At 37.8% G+C, this 19,764-nt stretch overlaps 1 protein-coding gene across 1 annotated transcript in view; it reads left to right on the plus strand.

Moving 5' to 3' along the window:
- Positions 1-19,273, plus strand: part of PAOX (polyamine oxidase) — a 38,542-nt gene extending 19,269 nt beyond the window's left edge. The window contains exons 3-7 of the mRNA XM_075217180.1: positions 8,513-8,706; positions 13,029-13,281; positions 14,957-15,069; positions 15,921-16,078; positions 18,500-19,273. Coding sequence (XP_075073281.1) covers positions 8,513-8,706; positions 13,029-13,281; positions 14,957-15,069; positions 15,921-16,078; positions 18,500-18,649 — 868 coding nt within the window. The 3' untranslated portion in view covers positions 18,650-19,273. The remainder of the gene's footprint in view (positions 1-8,512; positions 8,707-13,028; positions 13,282-14,956; positions 15,070-15,920; positions 16,079-18,499) is intronic.
- Positions 19,274-19,764: the final 491 nt, after the last annotated feature.

Below are 19,764 nucleotides of genomic sequence, written 5' to 3' on the forward strand. Positions count from 1 at the left end.
ACCTTGCTGTTGGATCTCTTTCTCTGCCTACCCATGAACTTTCTGCCTGTTTATTGACCTTGTGTATCTCTTCTGCCCTCTGACTTGGCTTACCAGTTGACTATCCTTTTTTGTGTCCTGTCTTGTTTTCTTTACGTGTTGCTCCAAAGCTGCAAGTTTTCCTGACTCTAGCTCACTCATGGCTGTTAACAGCTATACACTATTGGGATCAATGTTATGAACAATGAAATATATATGTACATAAAGCACTCACTTTCTCACACAGAGGTATTTCTCAAATAGAGATTTGAGAAATACCTCTGTGTGAGAAAGTGAGTGCTTTATGTACATATATATTTCATTGTTCATAACATTGATCCCAATAGTGTATAGCTGTTAACAGCCATGAGTGAGCTAGAGTCAGGAAAACTGTCAGGAAAACTGTTCCTACTCAAGTAGAGACTTGAGTAGGAACAAAATTTATTTTCTTTTTCCAAAACAGGAATCTTTCTTGAATGGTTCTATCAGATTCTTTGTACCTAGAATTCAAACTCACAAAAACACTTCCATAGTGCAATATATCCAACATGTAACAATAAAGCCACAAAAGTCCCCCCAGAGATACACTCCCTTTTATCCTTCCTCTCCACCGTGAAATGTGAAAAATGGTAATTTTTCACCAATGTTCTTCAAACTCCCATAAGAATAATGCTTACAACATGTCTGATGATAAAGAGCCGTCAATCAATAGCCTCTCATCATTTCATGGGTATTCTTCCATCTAGAGGCTCCACCAATCCACAATAAAAAATGGAAAAGAATCTGGTGCATTACCTTTTATTTTTAAATGTAATAAAATATTCACACTCAAACATAAGTAAAACTTTTGTAATGATTGAACTCATCAGGGAGCTGCGAGCAAAAAGCCGACGTTGAGACTACCGTAATAACAGATTAAGCGCATTATTACTGTAATAACGGTAATAATGCGCAGGCCACATTACTGTAACGCGGCCAATTGAATTCTCCCCCCAAAGAATTTGATAGAATCATTCAAGAAAGATTCCTGTTTTAGAAAAAGAAAAGAAACTTTGGGCCTGATTCATTAAGGATCTTAAATGAAGAGAATTCTTATTTCAGTCTCCTGTTACATTGCAATGGGTACAAATGAGTGTTCTGTTTTGCACATAAGTTAAATACTGACTGTTTTTTCATGTAGCACACAAATACTTGATCGCTTATTTGTACACTGAAATTTAAAGTTGATATGTGTGTTCTACATGAAAAAACAGTCAGTATTTAACTTATGTGCAAAACAGAACACTCATTTTCACCCCTTGCAATGTAACATGGTTTTGTCCAGGAGACTGAAATAAGAATCCTCTTCATTTAAAATCCTTAATGAATCAGGCCCCTTGTTCCTACTTAAGTAGAAATTTGAGAAATACCTCTGGGTGAGAAAGTGAGTGCTTTATGTACGTATATATTTCATTGTTCATAACATATATATCTAAGGAGTAGTGGGCCCTTTTCATACGAACGAGGCTGCACATTGAGTAAAGCGCATACTTGCCTACTTTCAGGCAGTGCAGTCTGGGAGAGGGGTGTGACTAGAGGGCTGGAGGGGAGGGGCACAGTAAATCGCATCATCTTGGCCCCGTCCCTCGCATCAAAAAACATGTTTTGCAACCACAAATCGCGTTATTTTGGCCAGGGAATTGCGGGATGCGGGAGACTTGCCTGCTCTCCTGGGAGTCCGGGAGACCACACCAGATTTCAGGAGTCTCTCGGACATTCCGGGAGAGTTGGCAGGTATGGTAAAGCGCCATATCAATTTGTTAATTTATATTGCTTGCATTACTATTGGGATCAAGTCCAAGTGGAAACTGAGTACCAATGAACATCCCACACCATAGGTTCTGTATATGGGTTATCACTCACTGATTGTGGGGTATATAAAAACAGGGCAGCTTTGTGTAAAACTTGTGAGAGAGTTGTCACATGCACAAGCTGACCGACCAATCTCAACCATATAGTCTTGTAAGTTCTTCAAAGATACCATTGACCACTTGGTAGATTCCCTGACCAATATCCTCCTGGCTCTGTCAACCAGCTTGGAGAGGTAGCCCGATGTAGGCAAGGTGTTGGTGGTGTCATACACTTTCCACTTTTGAATAATGCTTTAAACGGTACTCAGAGGGAGAGTGAAAGCCTTTGAAAAGTTTTTTGTATTTTCCTAACTTGCGCCTTTTTACAACTTTATCCCATAGCCCTTTTGAAAGCACCTTTCCAACCATGGTGAGTTCTTTATTCACACACAAACCTTCATCGCTCAAATCAGGATGCATGCCATTATGAAATAGTAAGATTGAAATATAAAAATAAAAAATTAACATGAAAATAGAAATGATTGTAAATAAAACTGAAAATAAAAATTATAAAATCAAAATCAAAATAAGAATACAATAAAAACGAATATCCGTATGTATGACTCTCTATATCATTTCTAAATCCATGGAAAGCTGTATATTGTGTAGACATAGAAATGCTAAGTAAAGCAATCATGTGATGTAACAATTTGTTAGAAATAGTCATTAAATCATTGGCTCTGCTTTCAATTCAGACTTTTTCACTTCCTACAAAAATACAGTTAGTATGATCCAAATGATGATGCGGTCTCAGGAAATTTCATATAGAAATAAAGTATGTAATCAGTATTACTACGAATTCTGTAGCATTAAAAGGGATATTCAATTCTCACTTACAATTCAGTTGATGTCTAGGTGCCTCTTGTTCACAAATCCCACCAATCTCCACTCCTATGCTGCTTTCTTTGAATGTGTGTCTCATCCTAATTAGAGATGGGCGGCCTCGGTTCCCCCGAGAACCAAACCCGCTCGAACTTTGCCTATCCGAGTACCGAGCCGAGCAGGCTCTGTACTCTCCCGCCCGCTCGGATTCCAAATCGAGGCCGAACGCCATTGTGACGTCGTCGGATCTCGGGGCTCGGTTCTCGCGATAATTGAAAATTATAAATACCTGCCTCCACAGCAATCCATCGCCATTTGATAGAGGGAAAGAGCAGGGTGTAGTCACAGGCTGATTAGAGCAGGGACAGAGAATATACCTTATTCTTCATCCACTTCTGATAACAATTCTGAGAACAATTCTGATTACAATTCTGATAACAATTGATAGAGAAGAATGGAGGATAGAGGAGTCTTTTTTTTTTTTTTTTTTTTTTTTTAATATTTGGCACTACAAGTGCTTTGGGGTATCCCCCATTCTTTTGCATTAATATTTCTGGTTGTCAAAAGTCCTGTTTGTCAGCAGTCTGAAAAATTATTTTTTGCACTCCCAAGTGCTTTTGGGGTGTCCCCCATTCTTTTGCATTAATTTTTGTGGCTGTCAAAAGTCATATTTGTCAGCAGTATCTAAAACAATTTGTAGCACTACAAGTGCTTTGGGCTCAATGGATTCAAAGCAGTCCACATATGAGCAGAATCAGCAACCAGGTTCTGTCACCAGTCCTGATGGTAGTGTTCCCAGTACGTCATTTGGGAAAGGCTATGTCAAACTACACAATCTTTTGAAATCAGTCAAAAAAACACACACCAAAAAATCTTTTACTGTGTTGAAGCGCAAAACAAGTGTAACTGAGGAAAAGTTAAGTGCCGATAAAAAAAAAATTGCCACCATGCCATTCTATACACGCAGTGGCAAAGAAAGAATGAGACCTTCACCTTTGTCTATTAGTGGCAGATCAAAAAATGTTACAGAGCCTACAAGTGGTGCACAACTACCTTTACGCGTCAAAGCCGAGCTGCAAGATAACAGTAAGGCATTAGAGGATAATGTTTGCTCTGAATCACAAATGACACCAATCTCTGTGGAGAGTCCATCCAACAGTGGGATGTCTAATCGTGAGCAGTCTGTTAGTGTACCCATAAAGAGGGACCCTTTCAGCAGTTTTGATGTGTGCCTGAACAGCCCGAGTGTAGCCGGTGATACACAAATTGAGGATGCCACTTTGGAAATAGAAGAGGACGAGGGGGAGATTTGTGGAGGTGACGAGGGCGCTAATGAGGATGTTCATGAGGATGAGGTTGTTTGTGTCAGTCCTGCACCAGTGGCAGCAGTTCTGGCATGTGACAAGAAAAAGGCCATTGTCATGCCAGGCCATAAAACAAAAAAATCCACTTCTTATGTGTGGAATTATTTCTACCCCAATCCAGACAACAACTGTATAGCCATTTGTAGTGTATGTTAAGCCACAGTCATTTGAGGGAGGGACCTTAACCATATTGGAACCTCTTCTATGTTACGCCATTTGACGAGAGTTCATGGCAAAGTGTTGGGAAAAGCTGAAAGTTCTTCCAAAAAAATTACAAGCACTCCATCATCAGCTAGGACTCTCCGCTCACCGACATCCCGATGGCTACAAAATACACCCACCACACCATCCTCATCAATTTCCTCAGTAGCACTCGGAGTTAGCCCTGCATCCCACTTATTAAGGCTGGATGACTCCTGCACTATTATTGATTCCTCTGAAGAAAGCGTTAGTCCCACTGCTGCTGCTGTTGCTGCTGCTGAGGGTGAATCGTCAGCCCAGAGGAAGGCCAAGAAAAAGAGCAGTCCTACATTTCAACAATTAACTGTGAAACAATCATTTGCTAGGGGAAGCAAATATGACAGCAGTCACCCAGTCACCAAGCGAATCACAGACGCCATGGCTGCCATGTTAGTGTTAGATCTGCGTCCAATATCCACAATAAACGCAGCTGGTTTTTCACAGCTAATTGAGGTTTTGTGTCCTCGTTACAGAATTCCATTGCGACACCATTTTTCCCGTAAAGCTATTCCACAACTATACCAAAAAGTGTGTACAAATGTAGAGATTGCGCTGAAAAATGCCATACTGTCCACTTAACCACAGATATGTGGACAAGTGGAAGTGGGCAAACCAAAGACTATATGACTGGGTTGGTCATTCACCTTCACCAGCAGGAACAGCAGCAGCATGTACACCACTACGTAACATTTGTCACAGGCAGGCCACTCTTTGTATCACCGGCTTCACTAACAGGCATACAGCTAACAATTTGTTACGCAAACTAAGAGATGTGATTGGTACATGGCTTATACCACTTGGACTCTCCCTAGGATATGTCATTTCTGATAACGCCAACAATATAGTGCGAGCATTACAGCTGGGTGATTTCCAGCACATTCCCTGTTTTGCTGACACCATCAACTTGGTGGTGCAGAGCTTCCTACGAACTAACCATGAGGTGCAGGAGATGCTTTCGGTGGCCCGTAAGATTTCAGGCATTCGGCCACAGCATGTAGGAGATTGCAGCAGCGCCAAGAGCATTTTAACTTGCCCTGCCACCAACTTAAGCAGGAGGTGGTAACTAGGTGGAATTCCACCCTGTACATGCTGCAGAGGATGGAGGAACAGCGCAAAGCCATCCAAGCGTATTGCACAAGCCATGACATTGGGAAAGGAGGGGGTATGTATTTCACTCTTGCACAGTGGAGAATCCTTTCAGTGCTGTGCAAGGTGCTGAAACCATTTCAAGTTGTGATGTGTGAAGTGAGTGCAGATTCTGCTAGTTTGAGCCAAGTCATTCCTTTAATTAGACTATTGGAAAAGCAGCTTGAGAAACTGAGGGAGGAGATGAAAGCAAGCAATTCCGCAAAGTATGTTGGCCTTGTCGATCAAGTACTTAATTCGCATCACAATGATCCTCGAGTTATTAAGATCTTGAGCTCAGTACGTAAGATCAGTACGTTTTGGCCACTGTGCTTGATCCAAGGTTTAAGACCTACATTGAGTCTTTGCTTCAAAATGAAGGAGATGTGAACTTTTGCAAGGAGCTATTGCTCAGCAAGTTGTCCGCTGAACTGGGCCTTGGCTTGACGACATGTCCTCCTTCCGTTTCTCAAGCAGCTGCTGCTCGGAAAAAAATTAATTTTCCAAAAAAAAGCAGGGAGGATGCAGAGGGCAGACCAGAACAGTTTAACATCTGGGCTGGTTTGAAGGATTTTTTTTAAAAAAGTGTGACCTTGCCCATAACTCCATCCAATATGAGTATTAACATGCAAAGGATGATGGATTACTTTCAAAAGGTAATTGATATGGAAATGTCAGACAGTCCCTTTCCTTACTAGGAAGAAAAGCAGGCCATTTGGAAACCCATGTACAAACTTGCTTTGCAATACTTAAGCTGCCCACCCTCCAGTGTGTACTCTGAACGAGTGTTCAGCACAGCAGGGAACTTAGTCAGTGATCGCCGTAGAAGGTTACTTCCCAAAAATGTGGAGAAAATGATGTTTATAAAAATGAACTACATCTTCCACGAGGAAGGCCTTCACCATCCAAGACAAGACATCCAAGCACTGACTGTTCTCTAATGGCGGGTCAAGTGGCGATGAATTGATAGTCTGTGATGATGTTGTACACACTGATGAGGGTGAGGATGAAGCTGAAGATGATGATGATAACATCTTTTTAAAACTTTCTATGGAAGTGTAGGGTGCAATCTACCCCCAAAGAAGAAAGGGACTTGGGACATTTCCATATCACGTACCGTCTTGAAAGGCTGCTGTTTGGGCAATTTCTCCTTAAGGGTAGGGTGTCATTACACAGAGTGACCCCAAACTGGCTTTGTCCATTTCTCTTAATATTGTACAGTCTATAACGGCTGAATTTTTGTGTATTTTATACAAGTGGAGGGGGGCCTAGAGAGACAGAAACCAAACTGGCTTTCTCCATTTCAATTACTATTGTACAGTCTATAACTGCTGAATTTTTAAATATAAGTGTAGGGTGTAATATACATCCAAAGACGATGGCTGCATTGCCAATATGCATAGATGGAGAGGAAGACAATCTGGTTTGTGTGTAGAATTAATGAAGGCCTACCAGGAATTAAACTGTTTTTTTGATAATTTATTAGCTTTACAATTACATTACTTATCCAAGAAACAGGTGGAGCACTAAATTTGGTTATTTTAGGCCCAAAAACATTGATTTTTAGACAAATTAGCAAAACAAAACCAAAACACGCAATGACAGTTTGGCAAAACCAAAACACGACGGTAATCCGGATCCAAAACCAAAACACGGGGGTCAATGAGCATCTCTAATCCTAATCCATGTTCATTTGATATCTATGTACTTGTTCACTGTTCCTGCCTATCTCCGTACCTTCGCTGATTGCTATGGATGCATGTACCGTTCTAATCCATGTGTGAATTATTAATTCGATTGTAGCTCATGATATGGAATGATTTTCATTAGAATCAAATAGTATTCTATTACATAAAATGATTACTGACACTTACTGAATTGTAAATGAGAATTAAATTTCTCTTTTGATGCTACATAATTCATAGTAATACTGATTACATACATTTCTTTCTGCATGAAATCTCCTAAGACATTGCTTGCAAAGATAAGGAGACAGCCGTGGAAGACATTACATATAAGAACCATTTGGATCATACTAACTGTATTTTTGTGGGAATTGAAAAAGTCTGGATCTTTGTCTGTTATACCCAGTTTGTTTATTAGTTTACTGTTTGTCCCAATTGTAAAGCGCTACAGAATATGTTGGCGCTATATAAATAAATGATGATGATTGATTTAAAGTTTATTTCTACCAAATTGTTACATCACCCGATCGCTTTAGCACTTCTATGTCTACACAATATAAAAACATAAACATATAAACAGTTTTTTATAGATTTAGAAATATCAGTACTGTATGACATAGTGTCATACATTGGTATATTAGTTTTATTTGTATTCTCATTTTTCTAATTTTTATTTCTATTTTTATTTTCAATCATTTCTATTTTCATGTTCATTTTTTATTTCTATATTTCAATCTTATTATTTCATAATGACCTACGTACTGATTTGAGCGTTGAAGGTTTGTGTGTGATTTGAGTAATTTATGAGAGGTTGAAAATCTCTGCCATCAGCAGCTCCTAGGAAATCACGAGTACCACTAGAATTGTTGCGCTGTCACACCGATGATGAATTCTTTGCCTTCTCATGCACTTCTGGTAGTGGAATCATCAAGGTACAGACGCTTTTATTCTAAAGAAATGAAAACCATTAAAATTAATATCAGGTGGTTGCCAGTTAGCCTGTTGTGTGAGCTGGAAGGTCATTGGTTGTACCTGAGCAATTGTTACTTTAAGGTTATGATCACTTATCCAAACCAGGTATTTTAGCAATCAAATTATCTTAATTGTTAAGAATCTTTGTAAATGTTATTTTCACGTTAATGTACAGGATTATAATGTGTAAATACAGCTGGAAAAAGTTTGATTTAATTTATTTACAGTTCCATGGTGTAATGTCAATGCTCTCTCCAAATTGTTTCATTCAAGTTTTGGCATATACACATTCCCTATAACTTCTTCTGTTTTCTATATAATTATAACCTGCAAATTGTCTTAATTCTTTATTGTTTTTCTCTGTAGGATTTATCTTACAGTTCTTTTGTATTTGTAGGGGCTTTGAAAGCCTTGTGGACCACATTAAAGCACAGCTCCCCAATGGCAGTGTCTTACTAAACAAAGAAGTGAAGACTGTTCACTGGAATGGATCCTTCCAAGACAATGACTCTCATGTGTATCCTGTACAGGTGCATTGTGAAGATGGAAGCACCTTTGTGGCAGATCATGTCATTGTCACTGTCCCATTAGGTAACATTACGGTCCCATTAGATTAAAATATGGTATGTTATTTGGAATTCCTGCAGCTGTACTTCCAAAGCACACTTTGCCCTTGACCCAGAGATTATAAACTACACAGTTTACTAATTGCATGCACACCGTCTACATAGCTTTGTTCTTTTTTAATAGGAAATGGAAATAAAAAGTTTGGTTGAGGGTAAGAAGGTTTATATGATAACATAAGTTATTCTGGTGATGGTATTTTAATAAGGTTTAGTATAATAATCATTTTGTCTTAATGGGCAACCCCTATCCAAGAAAATAGACACTTGGTTAATGGCAGGGTGTTTGTAGGTGGATTTTTTATATCGGCACAATCACGTTCCATGCACTAAATATTAAGTAAAGCAGTGACTCAAAGGGCTGTCATGTAAATAGAATTACTCATGGACTGAATTATGGTATCTGCATGTTGTCTAGGGGAGCACTTTAATGATCTCCATTACTTTTCTCATTGTTTCAGCAATGCTATCTCTATAGCACTTCACATGGTGACCAGATTTTATTCTACATTAAGAAATCATAACAAGAACAAAGCAGGCTTTCTATAGGTGGACAATCTTTGTCAGGAAAAACATGCAATGCTAATCAGTGGGTTGATTCAAAGAATTAATTTGTAAATAACATTTCCCTTACGTGTATTTTGCTGAACAGGGTTGGTTGTTATGTAGCTTATATATTGACACAGCAGCTTATAGATATCCCTAAATCTTGTCATTGTCAATCTTGACACTATATGTAATTTTGCTTCCTTCCCTGCACATTTTATAATTATTGTTTAAAGGGGGAATTCAATTGACCACAAGGTTTGTTTTTTTACGCAGCGTTAGAAAAAAAAAATATCCTGCGCAGGTTTTTACATGGTAGAGCGACCGTTTTTAGTTAACACAGCGTTAAAACTAGTGCAATTCAATTTCAAATGTTTGAACCACGCCCTCCCGTGCTATCGATTGGTCTGAGCGTGTTTTTTCATGGGAGTGGAGAGGAGGGTTTAACGCGGCCATCTTGACTATAACAAATTAAAGCAGACATCGACAAACTGTCATTTGCTGATAGCTGTTGGCTGATTTGGTGACTGCTCTGGCTTTTGACTCTTCTGCATTGCTGCATCTGGCTTGTGAGTTTTCTGGAGATATTTGCATACAAGTACACTACACTATACTACTTTTAAACACATTTTTCTTTTTTATATTTAAATTTAATTTTGGTTGAAGTGATTAATTTATATGTTATTTTAGCTAATATTTAGGACAAACAACACCAAACAAAACGATACATGTCCTTGGAAATAATCGATAATCCAGCAGAAAATACTTCAGTCAAATGCAGGAGAAGGTTGTTTGCACAAAAAAAATCACTCAGCCAACAGTTCTTTCTCCACAAAGCTGTCCTTCACCACTGTCCACTCAAGTGATTTTGAAAAAAAAAAAAAAGTGTGTCAGTTGGATTTAAAAAAAAAGGACTGCACTACTAACTTATTTTTAAAGGGGAAATAAGAAAACTTTAATACTTTTTTTACATGCTTTTTCCAAATATATTTCATCCTTTTTTTTAAATTTTGAAATGTAATTAAATAACCTAGTAACATTGTTTAAACTTATTACCGGTTTTGATGTACTTTAAACCAATTTTTGAATTTCAGCACACCCCAAAGAGGTGCGAGATAAAAGAGCATGTTGGCCTATTTAACGCGCCGCATTAAAAAACAATTGAAAAGCTGTTAACGCGGAAGGCTCTCACCCACCCCTATATTTTCAATAGACCTTCTACTGAAGCGCGAGAGGACCGTTTCATGAAAAAAAACACTGCAATAAAAATGTAATTGAATCGTGGGTTTTTTATAATCCCGAGAAAAGCATGGGGCGCTATTGGCACTCAACCACCCGTTATAGCACATAAATCTTAATCTCATATATGCCTATTTGTCCACTATGCATATATTGAACTTAATTATAACTTTTATTTTTCTCATCTTGGAATATAATTTGTGTCTCAAATAACTCATGACACTAAGGTAACATCTAAGGCCATGTGTCACTTTTGTAGAATTTCTCTTTCCTAATCACCAGCTGCAATTATTATTCTGCCATCTTATCTGTCTTCCCCTCCCTTGGAGACACTTTTCCACTTCTGCTGACAGGGACATCTTTACATTCTGTTTCAGGTCATCTTATGTAATTTATTTGTATCATGATACCCTCATTGTACATCGCTGCATAATAACCTCTTATTTACATATGTTTTATATACACATATTAATATGTTTCCTCTGTCAAATGAAACTAGATGGTGCAAAAGATATCCTTTTGAAAGTAGTGGTCTGTTTACCTCCATTACAAGTGGCATAAAAAGAAAAAATAAATTAATGGGGTTAATAAATATTGCCCTTTACAATATAGTCTGTGCAAAACTGTTGAAATGGAAATGCCTTGCACAAATGCACATCTGCACACCTTGAAACTCATTTGAATGTTTCATCCAGCAAAAGGAAATCTTACTTTTGCTTATGTGGGCTGAAACAGGCATTTGTTGCTGCTAACTTGCATTCTTTATAAAAAGCCCTGGTCTGCTTATGTCTGGCAGATTATAAGTAGCAAAAATGTGCACCCTTTGCAATTGACACCATATTTTGACTCTAACCATTCCCCTTGATAGCTTTTGCAGGTCTCTTTTAGATTTGTGAATAACCCCAATGCCCGCAAGAGGGTATGTAGTCTATTTGGGTCTACATTGTTTTGTCACCAGAGATGGAGGCTTGCAGTCTAAAGCCACCAGAGATTTGTGGGTCTGCGTTGTAAAGCCACCTATCATTTGGGGGATGGAGATGGAGGCTTGCATTCTAAAACCACTAGAGATTTGGGGTCTACATTGTAAGGGTACCACAAGAACAGGGTTGTCACTATATAGTGGTCAGTAGTACGTGCTGCGTTTTGTATAGTGATCAATAGAATGCAGTCTTTATTGTATATCAGTCACTAGTATAGTACGCTCACAAGGATAAGTCTTGTAAATTAGACAGCAAAAGTGCTTTCTGTTTTATAGAGGGCACCATAATTATCTGTTTATTTTAGAGCTGACACTAGATTGCTGTCTGTATTGTATAAATGTCACTATAATAGTCTCTAAATTGAATCATACTTGCCCACTCTCCCAGAATGTCCGGGAGACTCCTGAATTCCGTGTAGGTCTCCCAGACTCCTGCTAGAGTAGTGCATTTTTCCGCATCTGAGGATTTGAATCCTCCATGCCGCGATTCTTGGGGAGTTTTTACTTGCCCCCTGCGGTAAAATTACACTTTTGTGTCATCGCTGGGGCTGGACCAAAGGATTCGATTTGCTGGGTCACGCCCCCACACACCCACTTTCCCTGGGACCGTGTTTTGACTGATTTAGATGTCTTTGAAATAACAATTTTCCATATTTCACATAATACAAACCAGATGAAGTTTTATCAAAGCTCATTGTCGATAACAATTCACTGTTATTTAATAATAGCGAACATATACTTTAAAGTAATGTGTTACATAGAATCTGGCACTAATATATATTAAAACACTATGATTTGGTATGTTAGTGAATATTTGTATAAAAAATGCTTATATGTGATTAACCCATCCTCATGGGCTGTCAGCTTAACAAATGTAAATTTAAGTCCATTCAGGAAGGCAGCCTTGCATATATTTCTGTCTGTTCAATATAACAGTGTTGGGTGCCAGAAAGGTGGCCAGGAACCGTTACTTATGTTCTCTGGTTATCCTTTTCTTGTACACAGCACTCAAAATGAGCACTATGAATAGCCCAGTAGGGAAGGAAGGAATTCCCATCAATCATAGATCCTGTGACATCATAACACTGACATCATCAGGGATTTAGTTATAGCTTTTCCTTGCATGTCAGCACTTATAGATCCAGTGTAAGCTGGAGCCTCTAGGGTGTACTGCCATCTCCACACTGAAATGTGCTAGGGCTTTTCCTAACCCCCCCCCCTAGGACAAGGCCAGAATAGTGAGTAGTGACTTTTATTGAAACTTCACCACGTATGCTCATTCACCACTTTATTTATAAAAAAAAAATTTCATTTGTAATAGAATGGGATCTTCTATGAACTGATTCATGTATTTATATGTGTGAGTGGGGGGGCTTTAAAATTATATAATCAAGCAATGGGACAGTGCTACAATCCATCTGTCACTGGACAGTCTTTGTCAGTTGGAAATCAAGAATATGATTTTCTTTTGCACACGGGGCATATATTATTCACATTCACCTAATGGATGTTTTGTGTGATTTCAGGATTCCTGAAGAAACGAACCATGGATTTCCTGAGCCCTCCTCTGCCACAAAGTAAAATTCAGGCAATTAAGAATTTGGGATTTGGAACCAATAATAAGATCTTGTTGGAATTTGAAAAACCCTTTTGGGGCCCAAACTGCTCGTTTATCCAGCTAGTGTGGGAAGGTGATTCTCTTGCTGAGCCCAAGAAAGACCTCAAGCAAAACTGGATGAAAAAACTGCCTATATTTGTGGTTCTGGGGCCACCTGAACAGTAAGTGAGACACAGCTTGTAGGACAGTTTGAATATCAGGAGCCATACTGTCAGGCATAAGCCCCTCTAGCTACTCCCTGATTTAATATCTTATATATTCCAACAACCACACAATATATCACCTCTATTTTGTCACCGCTTTTGAACCCCTTTATCTGTCACAAACCACCCTCTGCACACATGTGACTCGGAGGCTTACTGCAAGAGAATACACAGGATTCCAGTCTAAACTTCACACTCACCTCTTTTTCAGTCTACAGATTTCGCTGGTCCCTTTCCCAACAAAGACACCCACTTCCACACCTCTCCGCCAACTGCCACCAGCTACGTATAAGGTCCGTAGCAAACCTATGACTCAATTATCCAATTGCGCACACTCTGTGCTCTGGTAGTTAAACATTTAACCCTTCACACTCTGGTTTCTAAAGAGTTAACCCCAGCCAAGCAATCTCTCTCTTCTAAACAGGCAATGGATTCGTTTAGAGCAATAAGGGCAGAACTATTAAATTGTTAGGTTTAATATAAAAAAGGTACAATGCTTACAGATAATTTAAAAAAAAAACAATTTAGATAAAATTTGACATACAAATAAAAAACTGCAAACAGTTATAAAAACAAATGGGATGTAAGTACAAAGCACCACTTACATATAATTGTATGCCTGGGGGTAGGCAGAAAAGATGGACAGTCCTTCAATTACATTGATCCCCAAGAAGCTGACAATTTGTCCCTTCACAGCACAGGTTTTTATGCAAAATGAAATGGGACAGCATTCACGGGGCAGTATTGATGCTAATTTGGGGGGCGGAAATGTTCCCTGGGTGTCACTGAGGGTTTGTTCAAAACGATTCCTAAAGTTTTGACCTTTGGTAACTTTTCTCAGATATATCCCAGAGACATAACTTCCCCTTCAATAAACCAGTCATAACTTCCCGCACATTTAAATACCAAATATGATGGGGTTACAGCAATATCAGATCTTATCCCAAAATACATGTGACTACGGCTGTTCCCTGTATAGTTGGTATAAGTTTTAAACCTCTTGTGTGTTTTTTGCCCCTCAGTACGGAATGGCACGTTGCTTTCCCAAAATATGAAGGCATTTTCTTGGAAGTTACTATTTCTAAATACCTGCCTAGAGAGCCTTCAGGTTTTGCCTTCTGTCTCCAAGAGTCTCACCTAGGCATATGTCTGTCTAATTTACACCTAGTGGTTATATTGTGCTTACAATACCTATTGAAAGGAAGTCAATTAGGAAGTGGAATACATGATCAAAAAACAATGGATGTCTGTGATCTGCATATCTTAAGTTTCCTCACAGAGTGTCCTCTGAACCTAATTACCTCCCACTAGACTACTTAATGTTTTAAAAAAGGAAACAAACTTATCTGAGGGGACAATCATGTTCACTTCTATTTATCAATGTAATCTTTTATTTGGGCTTTTATTTAATATTCTATTTCATCATCTCATATTGTATTTTATACCCCCTTCCTGATACATACCAATAGTGATGGTGTGTATATGCTATTGCACAGTCTAAACTGGCTATCTTGCTACTGTACAGTCTAAACTGGTTAAGTATGCTACATGCATGTACTTGTATTTCTTTGGTATGCAAGTGGCAGCATCTGTAATTCACATTACAGATTCACATTATGCTTTCTGTTGCCAGACTTGGGCATGTGCTGTGTGGTTTCATAGCTGGAGAAGAGTCTGAATTTATGGAGACATTAACTGATAAAGAAGTTCTCTCTACAATGACTACTCTTCTAAGACAGTTCACAGGTAATGCACATTATGCAGAGAGATCAGCTTCAATTCTGTGGAACATACTTTTAAGAAATTACATTTGCAGCCCTTTGAGTCAGTGCTATACCCAGTGGGCTTTCAGAATATCACAGAGCTGTTGATAAGACAAAATTAATATTCAGTATATTGGTTTGTTCTTGTTAGAGCTTATCAGTGTAGTATAGGGCTCTTTGCTCAAAAAAGAAAACCACTTCATAAACCACCATTATAAAAATGGAAAGCATTAGGCATATCAAGTGTCAAGCTGTGCTATCTCAGTTCAACTTTAAGAGACTGTTACATAACTTTCAATTTAAAGATCAGTGTCCTCTACATGAACATTAATTTAGACTTTCCTTATATCTAAGGAAACAAAACAGATTGTAAGATTAGCTTGGCAGTGGAAGAACAACTAGTAATGTTGTATAAACTTGTTTATGTGAGAACATAAACATCACAAAATTAAACTAAGTACATGTGATAACCATTGCATCTTGTCATGTACTCTATTTAATAACTGCCGCACTAATTTGATAGGTAAGAAAAAGTACCACTTCCTCTGTATGTTTTAACAGGTAGAATTATTAAACTACCCTCAATGTAGTCACTCGCTAAACTTAAATTACTTATTTCATAATCCAGAAGAATTGTGCAGCACATTACCTTGTTCATTCCAATTTAGGACTTTGTTACATATAGACATACAAATTACAGGACTGTAGTATGCCTGTAGACATAACTCAGTTATGGAATACCCATTTGTTGAAGAGTAGCACTGGAAAATCTATCAAGATCATATAAATAAGCGATGATAATAGCAAAACTTATCTTCTTTTTATTCCATATAGGAAACCCTGAACTCCCACCTCCTGTCAGCATCCTGCGCACAAAATGGTATAGTCAGTCTTATACTGGTGGCTCTTACAGCTATGTGGCAGTGGGCAGCTCAGGAACAGATATTGAAATTCTAGCAGAACCACTGCCTACAGACAAAGATGCTCTCACGGTAACAAATATGATTAAGTCAATAAAATTATTTGGTAATGTTGATTTTGTTTATAGCTATTATGGGTGTCGGTGTTCTCCTAAGAAAATGTTTGTCAGCCGGATGACATTAAGAAGCAGCCGGGTCGGGGCAGTGTAATACTTTGCAGTAATATTGAAAAATGTTGGAGGTTATTGCTCACACCTGCCAGGACTGGTCAGACTGGTAGACAGTGGTTTAACACACGCTGCTGGCTGTAGTGCTCACATAGTGCCTGAACCAGGTGGCAAATAAAAACAGCCAGGTAGAGCACCCGGGAAATAGGTGCTGGGAAGAACACTGGTTGTACAGATGTACAAGTATTTATTTTAGAAATAAAATATGTTTTGACATGAGTCACCTAGTTTCCTCGATGGTGCTGGTTTTTGCAGAGCCAAGCACCCATTGATGGCAATAACTGAAAGATGAACACATTTTTGCTCAATATGATGGCCAGACATGAAAAGATCAGGGTGTTCCATGAAAAATGCAGTATATCCTAAACAAACAAATACGGAAATTACATCTCATTTAGTGGGATATTCCAGTGAACATAAAGGGGTGGGTGAAGTGTACATTTGGAAATGTACAAAATTTAGCTAGCATCCGCAGCACCTTTTAATTGCACAAAATGACCAAAGTTTACACAATATCTGGTGTAATTTACAATTCACCCACAAACTTTATTTAATGTGACATTGGATTACATTTTCAGTTTTTAACTCAAAGACAGCCTAGTGTCCCCTTACTTTCATGATTTATTTAAAAATCAAGAAAAAAAATCAAATGAAGGTCAAACAATATATTGGGAGAAAAATAAGGAAACATTCTAATTGAGGGTATGGTCTAAATGTAGACAGTATCTTGAGATGTAGTCTGATTTATCAGATGTTTGAAATTTAAATTTTTCTGATGTGTATTTCTGTTACGGTCCAAAAATTAGCAAAATGTTGAGCACGGCATCTTCTGAAATGAAAATGTCAAATCAGGGAGTGCACCTAGAGATGCACTGTGGGAAAATTTGGCCATTGTGTCTGAAAGAATGTGTGTGTTTATTTTCAGCTTTATAAATGACTTCTAGGGGGAGATTTAATTCAATGTTATATGCCGCCTTTTACAATAAGTAATCTAATTTTTTCTGCGCACCTCTGTGGGGTGTTAGGAAATTTCAGGCTGGACATTATCTCAGAGAGTGTCCGCGGACTGTTCTGGATGCACATCGTGTTGAATTGAATCTCCCCCTTAAAGTCTTATAAGCATAATTGTTTTGTCTGCGCTCACCTATTGACCTAATTCCATTACAGAAGACATGCTTTATGATGGATAGCAAATATTCTGAATATATAAGATTATTTTCATCCCCACGAATGTTATTGGCTTACACAGCACTCCATGCAAACTCTAACTTCATATATTGTTGGATTGTCAAATTCTGAAGAGTCTATAGTACTGCAATTCCTGAAATGATCACACACCAAGAATACTCAAAGAAAATAGTTTAATTACCAATTACCTGTATGGATATATGTGTTTGCCATATTCTGTGTATTTTTGGTTTAGGAGGAATTTTATACTTTTCTTTCCTTGTTTCAATTTAAGAGCATAATTAAATCACATTCAATTACCTAGGCTTAGATAAAGGAAATAGCCCCCTTAGCGCAGTATCGAACAGTGCAATATAACTGAAATGTTGATATAATCAATCCACAATATGCAATTTTATTGCTAGTACATGAAGGGTTATACTTCAATAAAGGTTGCAACCTATATAACAGTAATATGCCATCACATATGTAAAAAACATAGGCACTATCAACAATCGATATAATAGAAATAATGGATAAAAGAATATTTTGTACTAGCAATTAAATTGCATATTGCAGATTGATTATATCATTTCAGATATATTGCACTGTTCACTACTGCGCCAAGGGGACTATTTCCTTTATCTACTCCCACTTATCCAAGGGTTGGAACTTTCCTTTTGCCTATTTGTCCACCCAGGCAGCAATCTCTGCACCACACCACATATTGAAAGAGCGTGGACCCTCACCACTCTTTTTCCTGGATTACCTAGGCTTGCTTACATTCAGAAAAATATGAGGAGTCTCTCTGCAACCCTCCCAACAGAAATTTAACATTTTGCTTATGTGCATACCGATAAGCCTAACATACAAAATATGTTATATACAAAAAAAACTATACAGTGTTAGTGATTTGCTTTATTGGCTTCTAGATTATATTAGAACATGTGAGGGGCCAGACACTAAGCATAGTGATAATGGTTCTAGAACAACAGAACTTTTGACAGATATAAACTTAAACTACAGTACAAAAACATGTAAAATATAATTTTCCATGTAAATTATTTTTAAATAAGTAAAAATATTTTTTTTCCTTTAGCCTTTGCAGGTACTATTTGGAGGAGAAGCTACAGAAAGAAACTTCTATTCTACAACTCATGGTGCTCTGATGTCTGGCCGGAGAGAAGCACAGCGTTTGATTAGCAGATATCCAGTGCTTGAAGCTAGTCTTAGCAAAGCCAAGCTCTAGATCATTGAGGGCAACAGGTGGCCCTCAGAGCCTATACCTGCAGTCCCAAGTTCCTTCCTGATTTGTTGTCATATTTGTTTAGTTATGACTTGTAACATTTGTTTAAAATGCTTGCTGCTATGTTATTACAGATAGTATTCTGTTTGATTGACTGTATCATTTTAGCTAATTACTAAGAATAAGGGTAATGTAGGCTAGATTTGGATGCCATGAAGCTCCTGAAATGTATCGGGTTGCCTATCACTGCTCTAGACAAAGTCATTTATGCATTTGCATTAATAGCTCAATTACTTCTACAGTATCTCCAATAAGACATAATTTTAGTAAATTGGTGACTGTGCGGACAGCTGGAAACTGCTTACTGTTACCTCCTTTTATATATTCTATCATGTTAGAACATGAATATGTGAATGTTTGATCATAAACTTTAGGACTTCATATCCAAAGTCCTAATTTGAATGTTAAATGAGATGTGCAATACTTTGTTATAATATCATTTCTCTATAGATTGTATACCCAGTCTGTGATATATAGTACTAGGTATCTGACACTCTCAGCCATATATTTAAGATCTTTTTGCAAACTGATAATTACCAGTTTGTCTTATAAAGCAAATCCAATAATTATCGTCGGTAAGACTCAGATTATTGCACCATTACATCCAGATCAGGAAACATTATTATCTAGCAAGACAACACATTATTTTGCTGTGAATAACAAGAGCCATAGATGACTTGCAGATTTGTCTTTCTTTGGCGATGGCTGGAGGATTAACTCCTCTCCGTACAGGATATTTTTTTTTTTAAAACATTGTTTCCTCTAAACTCTGACCATTGAGAAATATATCTTCATGTCTCACAGTAATGCTATTTGGCAATAAGCTGTAATGGCATATTTCATACATCTTTAACTATACCATGTGCCGTGACTGAAATTCTATAAACAATAATTGTTTAAGAGGTTACATATGAGCAGGTCTAAAGTACTGCCAGAGTTATCCTACTGAATTATTTGAATTATACAAAGTTTATGGATTAAACATAAGATAATCAAATATACTAAATAATAAATGATCTACTTATTATACAGACAGTTACTTGTTATGGTAACTGGGA

Source organism: Mixophyes fleayi, chromosome 6, assembly GCF_038048845.1.
Source record: "Mixophyes fleayi isolate aMixFle1 chromosome 6, aMixFle1.hap1, whole genome shotgun sequence".
Lineage (NCBI taxonomy): Eukaryota > Metazoa > Chordata > Amphibia > Anura > Limnodynastidae > Mixophyes > Mixophyes fleayi.